Genomic DNA, 12227 nt, shown 5'->3' with positions numbered 1-12227 from the left:
TTTTATCCTGTAAATATCCTATTATGAGAAGTGTCAATTCATCTCATGAATAATTTTCTGCTGACTCACCTCTTGAGAAGTACTATCGCAATCCTATACGCCTGGAATTTGTTCTCTTGCTTCCGTAATAAACTCCAGATTCGAGCCATTGATTTGAGGACCAAGATATAGGTATTAATACCTGTTTAGCTAAATTTACGTACTTGGCAATTTCATGAGCTGGATGTTGGCGACACTGTTTAAATCAGATAGTGGAGTCATGAGTATAGGTCAGGTGGGGATGTTTTTTGTTGTGATGGTGAATGAGTGTTTTTATGTTTGTAGGCGAAAAATGTGTTAGTGATATTATCAGTGTACGTTAAGAAACAATGTCTTTAATATTTTCATTGCCAGAATTGTACTCTTCTTATAGAAACTGGGTCAGTAAAAATCCACAATTAGCAGGAGATTTAGAATCAACAGCGAAGTGGATTTCATACTTCATCGCTGGCAAGTATTAATAATTGACACTGTGAATAGTATTCGGTGAAATTGTATTTTAACAGTTAAAATTGCATCTCGTGTTAGTGTATATAGGCTACTAACTATAAGATTATACATTTCATGCTGTTATAGAAAATTGTTATGTTTCAGGTCGTATCAATAATTCTAATGTCCTGTCGGAGTTCGTATTCTCATTATCGAACTTACTCGTCCTATTCAATGATAGAATCATTCATAGTACTAGAATTACAAGACCTGTTAGATCAGGTGAAGTTGTTAAATTGTGGCTAACTGTGCTGGAATACAGTGAGGTTTTTGTTGAAATTACTGCACGAAAATTGTGGGGCTCAAGAGGGAAGTGGATTGTCGTCGTTTTGATCCAGCTAGTGAAGTAAGTATTTTGGTCTGTTGGATTGTATAATGTAAGACCACATTTTTTCCATCTAGAACTACAATAGGAATAAATATTTTTATGTTATCTGAAAGTTTGGTAGTGCTGTCTCCAACTGAATAGGCCTACAGTAGAACTGGATTTTAATGCCTTCTTTTCAGTATGGTTACCGTACTGATAAATTCCGGAACCTGGCTGTTCAATCTAGTTCATTGTGTGTTTGCTACTCATAATTTTGAGGTGGTTTGCTATGGTAAATTTGTTTGCCATTAAAAATGCTTAACACTGCAGTGGTCGCGCCTCATAGCGTTACGTGAATGGTCGTGCGTTCTACTATTGTAGAACACAGTTTAATTTCTTTTTAAACTTGTTAAAATAACTTTACCAATTATTTTGGACTTGGGTGCGTAAAATATATGATATAAAACCCATGTTATGAATTATAACTTTTTCTTTTTATAAACACATATATTAAACAAAATTACACGATAAGTGTTTTTTTAAGAGTCATATCAGCATTATTTTTACTTAATACAACTAAAAATATCCAAAGATATCCAAAATTTTAAAATAAACCTTTCTTTGTAATGCTACTTTGAGGAACAATGATTTTCTACAGAAAGGTCTATTTGTAGCAGTCATCACATACGACTTTCTGGTGGTCCGGGCACACCCATGTCTGGCACGTGTCACAAGTCTTCCTCGTTGATTTATTGTGGCGCCTGCCGCAGAGAAAACATTTTCCTACTGTACCAGCTTGCACTCTTGGCGCTGCAGCTTCTTCAGGAATACGAAACAAAAGTTTTCCTCTTCGTCGTATCTCTTTTGGGAAGGTTTCCATGGCGACGCGGTGTCTTACTGCAGGTTCCATCAATTAAATGCCACATCATTCAGAAAATTGCCTACGACTGATATTTGCATCATTCTTGTTGGCTTTGTAAATGTTGATAGCGTTCACACCTGCAACATTCATAACATGAAAAAAGTTTGTTAGTGCCCACCTGCATGAATTCCTGGACACGTCAAAATGTCTACTTATTTTATCTGAAATGTACACTTCATGCTAAACATAGATGTTGTGTCTGTATGTATTGCTCCAACAGCGGGCTGTATCGGCACGGGTTCTTCATCCTCTTCTTCTACTATTGGTACTGGTGTGTCCTCCATATCACTGTGTTCTGCAGTTTCTTCTACAAAATCCTCCTCTAGTTCATCTTCATCCTCAATGCCGAGCACACTTTCATTATCACTTTTTGCCTCCTCCAACCACATTCGCACTTGCTCCCTGTCACGTTCCGACATTTTCAATTGTATATAATCACTCAATTGTCAAAAAGGACATGGAGAGAGAAAACTACACGTGAGAATTACGAAACACAAATGGTACGCGAGTGGTCGCGCGATCTACAATAGTAGAACACTACTTTGTTGTTCAGCTTAAACTGAGTACGTGACAGCTAGACGCGCGAAACTGCACTTGGGTACGTGGAAGGGTGTGGGGGGAAGGTATATTGACCATCAAGGCCACAGGTGTTGCCAACCACTCAGGGCTGGAAAAGATATTGATCTGTTCTACAATAGTAGAACGTGCGACCACTGCAGTGTTAAAGATATTGGATATTTGGCCCTTTAAAAGATCAGTCACATGAGGAGAAACCTTTCATACTAAAATTTACAGCATTCTGGCACATAATAGTCAGAGACATTGGTAAAATTCCAGCAACTGACACTCATCAGAAGTTACTTGTCTCAACCTGTGGTGAAATTTAAGCACACACACACACACACGAGGAAACTCTAACCCTTTATACCTTGCTTCATTCTGCACATATACCATAAGCAGATCAATAATCTGTTATGAGAGCCTAACCATTACTGCTTAATGGCGATAAAAAATACACATACCTACCTAAATGCAATCTAACCCCTTATGCCTATTGCAAAATGGCCAATAATCTTGACATTGCACACAAATTGTGATCATAATTGCATATTTTTAATGAAGACAACACCTCAACTTAAATAGAACTCTATTCAGGTAAACTGGCACCCTTTGTTTAAGAGTTTTAATGTCAAATCAAATATATAAAATATTTTTTATTTACCCTGCTCTAACCCCCCCCCCCCCCCCCCCCCGCCGTTCATAGTGATAATGATAGACGTTGTTTGATTCATAGAAACAAATGAGATTATCCGTGAAATCACCTGGGAACAACAGGAGTTTATTTTAAGCTTTAATGTAACTTCTAGAAAGTCAGTCTTACACCTCAGCTTTGGCTTCACAAAAGGATATCAGCTGTAGGTACCATCATTTATTTCCTAACTTTGTTGCCAATACCATTTTCTTTTTCTTACATGTACTAAAATCAGGGATAGCTAACACTATGAGGAAAAAGGATTGGACAGTAAATGAGGAAATGTTCTGCCTTGCTATCGACTCAGAGGGTTGACACGATAGCACACTGTACTACAGTCCTATTAAAACGTGTGTGTTCTAAACGCTTGTAGCATGTGGCACCGAGCAAAGGTGCGGGAACACTGTTTCTGTTGGAGTTACTACCATCACAATCAACTCTTCTCGCTCTGCCCTAGGCACATGAGAGCGTTAGCATAATATTAAATGTTGTTAATGTAATTCTAAGGTGGCTCAGCAGTAATTTTATTCGCTCAAATATCGTAAGACATAATCCTCATCCCCCTCCCTCCCAATCTTTTATCAGTCTATGTCCGGATGATTGGTTTCCATTTTTAGATAGATTTCATCAGCAAAATGGCACATTTAAAAATATGACCTATCTTTATAGTTTCGTGGAAATGTCCGTTGACATCATCGCCAGTAATAATTACCGTAGACTGACCTGCTCAATATTCCGGTTCAAATCCGGTTGAGTATGGGAGAAGTATCTAAGAACATGCTTTTCTTTGCATAAAAATGTGAGAAATCAGTCAGACCTTGCTATAGGAGCCGGCACAGTTTAAGATGAGGGTTGTGATCGGTAAAAGTCTGTCCTTCAGCTTGTCGTTTTGCATGGCTTTTAATCTTGCGATCGTAAGTCATGGGGCCTCTTTTTGCTGAAATACGGAGCATAATGACTAGTTTTCCCTGGTGTTGGTAACTTGTCATGTGATGTTCCAGATACATTCTCTCCCTCTCTTGCCCTTCTTCATCTTCCCATGGCTCCTTTCCTTTCTTTTTGTTTGCCCCTATTCTAATTACTGTAGCTTGATTATCTTTAAAGCCCTATTCTAATTACTGATTATCTTTAAAGCTACTGTTGTTTGTTGTACAACTTTACTAACATCTATCATTAGGTCTTTATTTTCCCCTTCAGCCTCAATATATTCCCGTAAGGCACACACTATATAGCAAGCATGGCCACAATAATGAAGTCATGCCTCCCCTTTATGCGTGCCTTTTACCGAGGTGAATGAATTCTTGGTCGCCCTCGTTGCTTAGCGGTGCTTTGAACTGTCTGCGACTAAATGACAAGGATTAAGTTAAATATTATGCTATACTACAACTAACGTTTACACTACACTAAAATGATATATACAGTCTTGATAATGATACACTTATTAACATAAAAAAATGTTGATTTCAAGAACACAATACAAATAAGAATGTTATCATTTGAAAGCAGCCTGTTAGCCAAGGCCAATGAACTGGCAACATGGAACTTGGACTGGTCACCTCAGGGAGATTTTAAGACAGGGAGGTTAGGTAAAGGGAGAGGGCACAACTACCTGGGATTGGCTTAAACGGGAGGCGTGTACTGGTTGCCATAGTAACTGCCATCAGGAACTACCACGTTGCGAGCTGTCGGAACACCATGTTGTTTTAATAGAACTGTAACACAAGGTGAGGTGTAATTGTGGATTCCACAATAAGATTTGAGTTGGGAAATGAACACGATACGGAGGTACACCAAGAAAAAAAAAAAAGAGTATTTATGAACCCAAAGCAAATTTCTTCAGAGATCACGTGAAGTCATTCGAGGTTTATGGTCTTATACTGGGAGCTCAAGGTGCCATACCAAGGTTTTTGAAGGATTTAGGAAGTGGTTTTGCTTACCATTCTGTCTTAGAGATGAGATTATAGTGACAATGCTGAAGAAATCCTGCCAACTTTTAAATCACCATTTCAATCTGAATACTTGATCAAGATTTGTTATGGCTCATATGTGAACTGTAATGTGAGTTCACAAAATAATAACCACTGATTGAAGGACAAGTTTCATATGATCATGTTAATCACACACCAAGTACAACAGTGGAAACATATGCTAAAGATATGATAATAACTGCATAAACGGTGTCGCAATCTGTTACATCAGTATTCTCCCTAGCACCTTTTTAATGGGCGCACCACCCTGCCGTTTTTGCAGACTGCCCGGCTAACATAGCCTAGATATGTGCAAATTTCATAATATTAATACATATTTAAGTCATTGGTTGCTCTAAATTAAAACATAATACTGTAAAGCTGTTTATTTAAATGATAAATCATTATTGTCAGCATAATTGTGTCTATTACAACAAAGTTTAAATGTTTAGCTTGACTGTCACATAGTGTTGTGCGCGAGCGGTGTCTGTATTAGTGTGGAATCATGCGAGCATTCGATTCCGCATGGCGTCGCTAACCCGTATGACATTGCACGGCAACTAAATGGTTCCTGGTGTTACATGATTATGAGCGAGCAGTAGAACACTAGAAGTTCATATTACTCTGTTACCGTAAACCGGGGTGAGATCGGTCCGTTATCTGTGTTCGTTTATGTTTCGATTGTGTTGAAACTCATCATCATATTCTAAAGGCTAAGCCTTGTCGCTGCAGCCACAGTTGTCTATCTTGAGCCAGTCTTTTCAACTCAGCGTAGGTCTTGCACTTCATCTTCAGAAGCAGGTTCTTGAAGTAAGACACTCTGGGTCGTCCTCTTCCTCTTTTTCCAGCAATTTTTCCTTCAACGATATTACAAAGGAACTCCTCATGCCGCAGAATGTGACCAATAAATTTTATTTTCCGTTTTTCAATTTCGGTTATCAGACTTTGTTCTTCTCTGATATCTAAAATTTGCAAAAATTTAGAAAAATTCTGTTACATGAAATAAACTAATATAGACGTAATCTAATATTTAATAAACCAAGAATGTATCATACAATTTGAGATAAAAGAGTCAGAAAAATGTGGAACAATCTCACCCGTATTGGTCCATATTGTGAATACTCCTTTTACAGATGGATATTCCGCTCTGGAATAATGTCACCCCTACACCAGGTATGGTTGAATACAGCCTATGATTAAAGTACCCCAAAAATTTAAGTTTATTGTACAAAATGTAGAAAACAAAAGGGAAAATGTCAATAATTGACAAAAACTTAATTTCAAAAAGATAAAATGCTAAACAATTCTTTAAATACCAGTATGTAATGGTCAAATGAACAAAAACTAATTATATTTAACACAGTTCAAAGTACCAGTAAGACCTTGTTAAAGTACCGCACCCATTAAAATTCTAATTAAACAAAAGAATTTAATTCTGGCACAATGAAGAATCCCCTTTTAATAGTTTGGGAGGGGCAATTTTACTGATTACATTCTCCCATTCATATTCTAGGGAATCTTCTTTCTTAGGCCATTAGCAACTTTTAACAGACTTCTCCATACAGCTGACAGTAGGTCGTTTCTCATCATCAGTAGGTAGCTTCTGGAGAATTCCTGGATACTCTTCTCCGTTGTAACGAACAATTATAAAGTCACCTTTCTTTAACTCTTTCTTCTGTTTGAGTGTCAAGGATGATGTACTGGTAGTTGAATGATTGAAGTCTTGATTCTCTTCATCACTGAAGGTCTCGCTCAAATAGAGGGATCCCAGTTCCATTTCTATGGATTCATTTGAATCATTACTTGTATTCAGCTCTCCTGCTTGTTTGGGACATCCAGGTTTTCTCTTTGGCTTTTCTTTTTCAGACTCAGTTCTCAAATCTTCAAATGTAATTCTCTGCCCAGCAGGCACTCTTAGTTTTTTCTTTCTTTACTTTCCAGTGTTGACTCCTTCAATGTCTTTACGTTTCTCCAGTAGGTGTTTTAGAAGAGCATCCCCTATGATATTCATGTCAACCTCTTCGAGCCTTTGAAATCTGTCCAAAAGTTCTTGTTTGTTCAGTGGATTGATAGGCCTACTGCATTTCCTGAAGCCTGAAATCAAATTTTGCTTCACATTGGGAGAGATTGCTTCAATTAACCTCTTTAGAAGAGAAGGAAAAATATCTTTTGGGATACTGGATACTCTGCTACCACTCTCGGTTTCTCTCCATTCTAGAGAATTCTTCGCCGTGCCATTTTCACTGGTCTAAATACTGCAACATCTAATGGCTGTGTTAAAGTAGTAGAATTGGGTGGCAGGTATATGAAGCGAATATTAAAATCTGCAAAAGCTTTAAGAACTGTCTCACTGATATGGGAAGCAAGATTATCACCAATTACTACTTTTGGACTATCCAGTCGTTTCAAACTTGGCAACATCAGGTTCATAAACCAGTCCTCGAATGTGGAATTGTCGAACCAGCCACTGCTCATTCTGTTGTAGTGGCAATGTTTGGGCCCATTCAGTGTCCAAGTATCCCACGTATGTTCTCCCTTATATACAACATAGGAAGGCATCAGTTCCCCACTAGCACTGCCTGCAAACATCACTGATGTAGATGTTTTTGTTGTATTACAGACCTGCTCTAAATATTTAGTCCTTCTGCGACAAATGACATGTTTTCGACCTGCATCATCTCGCAGGTTCGTTTCATCGTGGTTCCAAATGTGTGTTGGTGGAATCTTTTCAATCTCTTTTGCCAGATTGTCTTGGTATTCCTAAATAATTTCTTTACTGACAGCAGCTCTTAATCTTTTTATGTTTGAAGAAAAGCGAGTTGTGAGAATGGGATGGTGTTCTAAAAATAATTTTACCCAATCAGGACATATTATTTTTAAATTTGGAGACAATTCTGCCAGTGTTGACTAATTGTAAGTAATTCTTGATGGAGAACCGTAAGCCTATTTCAGAAACAGGAAATCCAAATTCTGCAAGTTTCAACTGATGACTCTGGAAATCCTCCTCTTCCTGCGAAATGAACACTGTTGGCCCTCCAATAACTGAGCTACACACACCTTTCAACTTGTTTATTATTGTACTGCGGGGAATACCATACTGTTTTGCAGCTTCACGTTGAGAGAGGCGCTTACATCTGATGTCTTCTAGGCATTTGCTTAATGTTTCAGCTGAATATCTAATATAGGGACGAGATCCAACCATATGTTTGTATTTTCTAGGCATGATGAGCTGAAAGTAAGAAAAGTTCATTCTATTTTAGAAACTTGGTTTGGTAAACTCAATTAACATCCAATGTCACAAATTTCTTTCCTTCAGCTAGTTAACCTAAAATGGGGTGACATTGTTCCAGGACCAAAGTCACCCCTTTTTAATCTCAAAATTGTCTTCTTAACTAATTTGTTCGTTATTGCAGAATATATACATTTGTTCTTTAAAATATTGGCTGCGTCTTGATCAGCATAATTTTCAGCACTAAATGTATACTTTTTGCCACTTTTCTTGCCAATCACACATGTAAAAGTTATCAGATGTTGTTCCTGCCAATAAAATATAAATACCAAAACAAACTAGTGCTGCCCCAATTGGAATTCTCCTGAAACTCAAGCAGTTGTTTCAGTGTGGTCGACATATGTCCTTAAAAACATGAGAGGCTACACAATCCAAATTTTCCCCCACCGACTGCAAAGGGGAAAAATATATTTAAAACTTCACCAAGTGGAACAATCTCACCCCGGTTGACAGTATTTCTTGTTCATGATGATAACACTAAAATAGTTCAGTTTTCAGTTAATGTTTACCTGTCTGATATTGTTAATGCCCTGAGGGGAATAAATTGATATTTTATCATATTCATTTTTTACGTAGTATTCCTCGCTCTGCTACTCATTCCTGCTACCCGGCTGACAAAATTTCTGGGGAGAACACTGTACTGAGCCCTATTGGGCTACCTTTGTTGGAAGGCAATTTTGAAAATAGACGTGTTAGATATCATATTAAAGTTGCTGTTTTATACCTTAATAAGGAACTAGAGGAACAGTGCTACTCCACAGCATTCATTATAAATAGATCAGGTAACGTGTTTTGATATGAAATTGTTCCATGCGTTGCCTGGGTACATTTTTTGTATGTTTACTTTTAGGATTTTTATTACCTGTTAATAATAATAATAATAATAATAATAATAATAATTTCGTGTGGCTATTTCTAGCCGGGTGCAGCCCTTGTAAGGCAGACCCTCCGATGAGGGTGGGCGGCATCTGCCATGTGTAGGTAACTGCGTGTTATTGTGGTAGAGGATAGTGTTATGTGTGGTGTATGAGTTGCAGGAATGTTGGGGACAGCACAAACACCCAGCCCCCAGGCCATTGGAATTAACCAATGAAGGTTAAAATCCCCGATCCGGCCGGGAATCGAACCCGGGACCCTCTGAACCGAAGGCCAGTGCGCTGACCATTCAGCTAACGAGTCGGACATTACCTGTTAATTATATGTGAAGTAAATTTTTGTAGATTTGTTTATTGTGACATCGATTGATATTTTACAAACTATTTTGTTGTTTTAGAGTTATTGTTGTGTATTTAAATTATTTTATGTTTTAGTTGTAGATTATTTTGTTTTGCTTTGCTTTGCTTGAAAGTTTGTCCTTGTTACAGCCTATATTGTCTAGGAAGTAGTTTATTCTTTCGAATAAATAAATATAATGATTACACCAGCCAGTAAAAAAAAAAAAAAAAAATTCTCTCCGGCGAAAGGTTGAACAGATGATTTACCCTAATTTAGGTGTGCTGATTTCAAATATGTAAACCATTTTTGCCTATCACATACAGTTTTTTTGCTATTTGAAATCCAAATTTGACATATTGTTGTAATCGATAGAAAACACCATAATAGAGAATATGTGTAATTTTAATGGGACCTGATCAAATTGCAATGAATATACGAAAAAGTAGCCTAACATGTTCGTTGCTAGAATGTATGAATCTCGCTACAAGAACACTATTGTTTGCTGCACTTTGATGTGAATGAACGCTGTGTTCATTTGCGTTTTTGTTCCTCAGTAGTGTTATCTTGCACTAGACACCAACAGTAATCTGACATCGTGGAGACGTCCCATCGCCCCTGATAGCTTTGTTCCATTTCTTTTAGATCCTGATCGAATTGCTCGCCATGTTCTTTGCTGAATGCTCCTAAATTTTCAGGAAAATAATCCAGATGACTGTGCAGGAAATGTAATTTTAAGATTTCTGGAAATTGTACAGCATGGTTTCCACAATCTGTTGGTAGTTGACATCTTTAACATTACCCAGGAATTTACTACAAATATCCTTGAATGATTCCCATGCCTGAAGCAGTGTTTCGTTCATCGTCGTACTGAATGTCGGATCCTTCATAAACTTCCAAATTTGAGGGCCGTTAAAAACATGTTCCTTAATTTTGGCATCCAACAGTCCTGGAAATTTCTAACAGAGGTACCAAAAGCAGGGACTGCCTCTGTCCAAACTCTTCGCGTACTGCTTTATAATTTGCAATTTAATATGTAAAGGGGGCAATAACACACTTTGAGGATCAATTAATGGATGATTTATAATGTTTTCTTCTCCAGACACAAACTGTTTCCTCTTGGGCCACTCAAACACTAACCAGTGACGATCCCTGTCCCGAAAGTCCCACTCACACAGAAAACACGGGAACTTTGTATATCCTCCTTGCTGCCCTAATATGATACCGCACACTTTTAAATCACAGCACAGTAACCATCTGTGTTCATTGTAGTTCAGTTTCTGCAACACCATAGATAAATTGTGATAGTTTTCATGAAGAGTTGTTGAATGGGGGACTGGCACTGAAGCAAGTTTGTTGGTTTTGAGACAGGAATATCAGGTGTATGTGGTACAGGGATGATGGCAGATGGAAGGCAGGGATACACAATGTGCTTTTTGTTTTTCTTATTGAACCCGGACATTTTACATACACAAAAATTATATTCGTCAAAATTATTTCTGTGTTCTGAATGGCATGGCATTGATGGCAACAACCCATTGTACCATTGCCACAGGTTTTCTATACACGTTTTACACACTATATGTGGTGCGAAATAACTTGTCCTGATCACCTAACTTCATGTTAAAATACACCAAGTACAGGCTTTTTATAAATGGCATAATATTTCGCTTCTGGCCTTTAATTGTATACTGGCCACATGTATAACGGAAAGCGTTGGGATTGTTCACACATTTTTGCCTCTGAACATCACTGCCACTTGCCATTTCAACACAAACTAACTCACTTATTCACTCAGTCGACTTCAATTGCACGTTTAACTTGTAGACAAAGGCGTGACATACTTTCTCAGATTCTCCTCTCAGACTATGGAGAAACACAATCTTGGCATTTTGACCTTGTCTGACATTGCGCATGCGCAAACTGCAACTGTTCTAATTGTTCTTCCGGTGTTCCTGTATGATTACCGACTCCGTTCCAAAACAGAGCACATACAATATTTTCTCCCAGACATGTCCATACCTGCATTCCATACAACCAATCGAAACCTCATTTACAACAACGAAGCTCCATTAGCATAAACATGAAATGGACTTGTGACAATTCTGTACGTGATATGAAACAACTGGTATTATTTTTTACATAAGAACACTAAATGTAACGTATATCACATACAATTACTTTTGCCGGAAAAATCTTCGCAGGCCAGTGTAATTGTATGTATTTACATGACGTACTATAGATACGATGTACACAATTTCAGTTGTCATTGGGACTGTCATTAATTATTCTAGCAAACCTGAAAGCTGTGTAGTCAACACTAATCTTGGTCATTTTGGACATTTTCTTTTTTAACCCTTCTGACCTTCATGCCAAACTTGGACTTACACGTTATCCAACGTGTCACAGTTCATCTCAGCAACCCCAAGAAGTATGCACTCGGCACTAATAATGTTTGTTTTTTATGATTTTTAAATGTCCCTCCCTCCCAAGCGCCCAATTTTAGGGGTTGTGGGGGCGTCTTCCATCGCCCCCCTCACCTCCCCACTGTATTTTCTCCAGATAGTAAGTCATATGTGTACCAAGTTTGGTTGAAAGCTTCGCTGGAACATATACACATACATCCATTATTTTAAACAGCATCCAAAGTACCACTGTTCATCTCAGCAACCCCGAAGACTATGGATTCGACACTGATATTGGTAGTTCTTTATGATTTTTTTACATATCGCTCCCTTCCAAGCCCAACA

The 12227-nt window shown here is 37.9% G+C and overlaps 1 protein-coding gene across 1 annotated transcript in view; it reads left to right on the top strand.

Annotated features, from left to right (window-relative positions):
- The first annotated feature begins 220 nt into the window (after window positions 1–220).
- Window positions 221–12227, top strand: part of Pex16 (peroxin 16) — a 38134-nt gene continuing 26127 nt past the window's right edge. The window contains exons 1-2 of the mRNA XM_067144680.2: window positions 221–489; window positions 634–874. Of these exons, the coding sequence (XP_067000781.2) occupies window positions 369–489; window positions 634–874 (362 nt within the window). The 5' untranslated portion in view covers window positions 221–368. The remainder of the gene's footprint in view (window positions 490–633; window positions 875–12227) is intronic.

The sequence above is a fragment of the Anabrus simplex genome, chromosome 3, assembly GCF_040414725.1.
Source record: "Anabrus simplex isolate iqAnaSimp1 chromosome 3, ASM4041472v1, whole genome shotgun sequence".
NCBI lineage: Eukaryota > Metazoa > Arthropoda > Insecta > Orthoptera > Tettigoniidae > Anabrus > Anabrus simplex.
The sequence above is the reverse complement of the archived record's forward strand: the minus strand, read 5'-3'. Positions and strand labels throughout refer to the sequence as shown.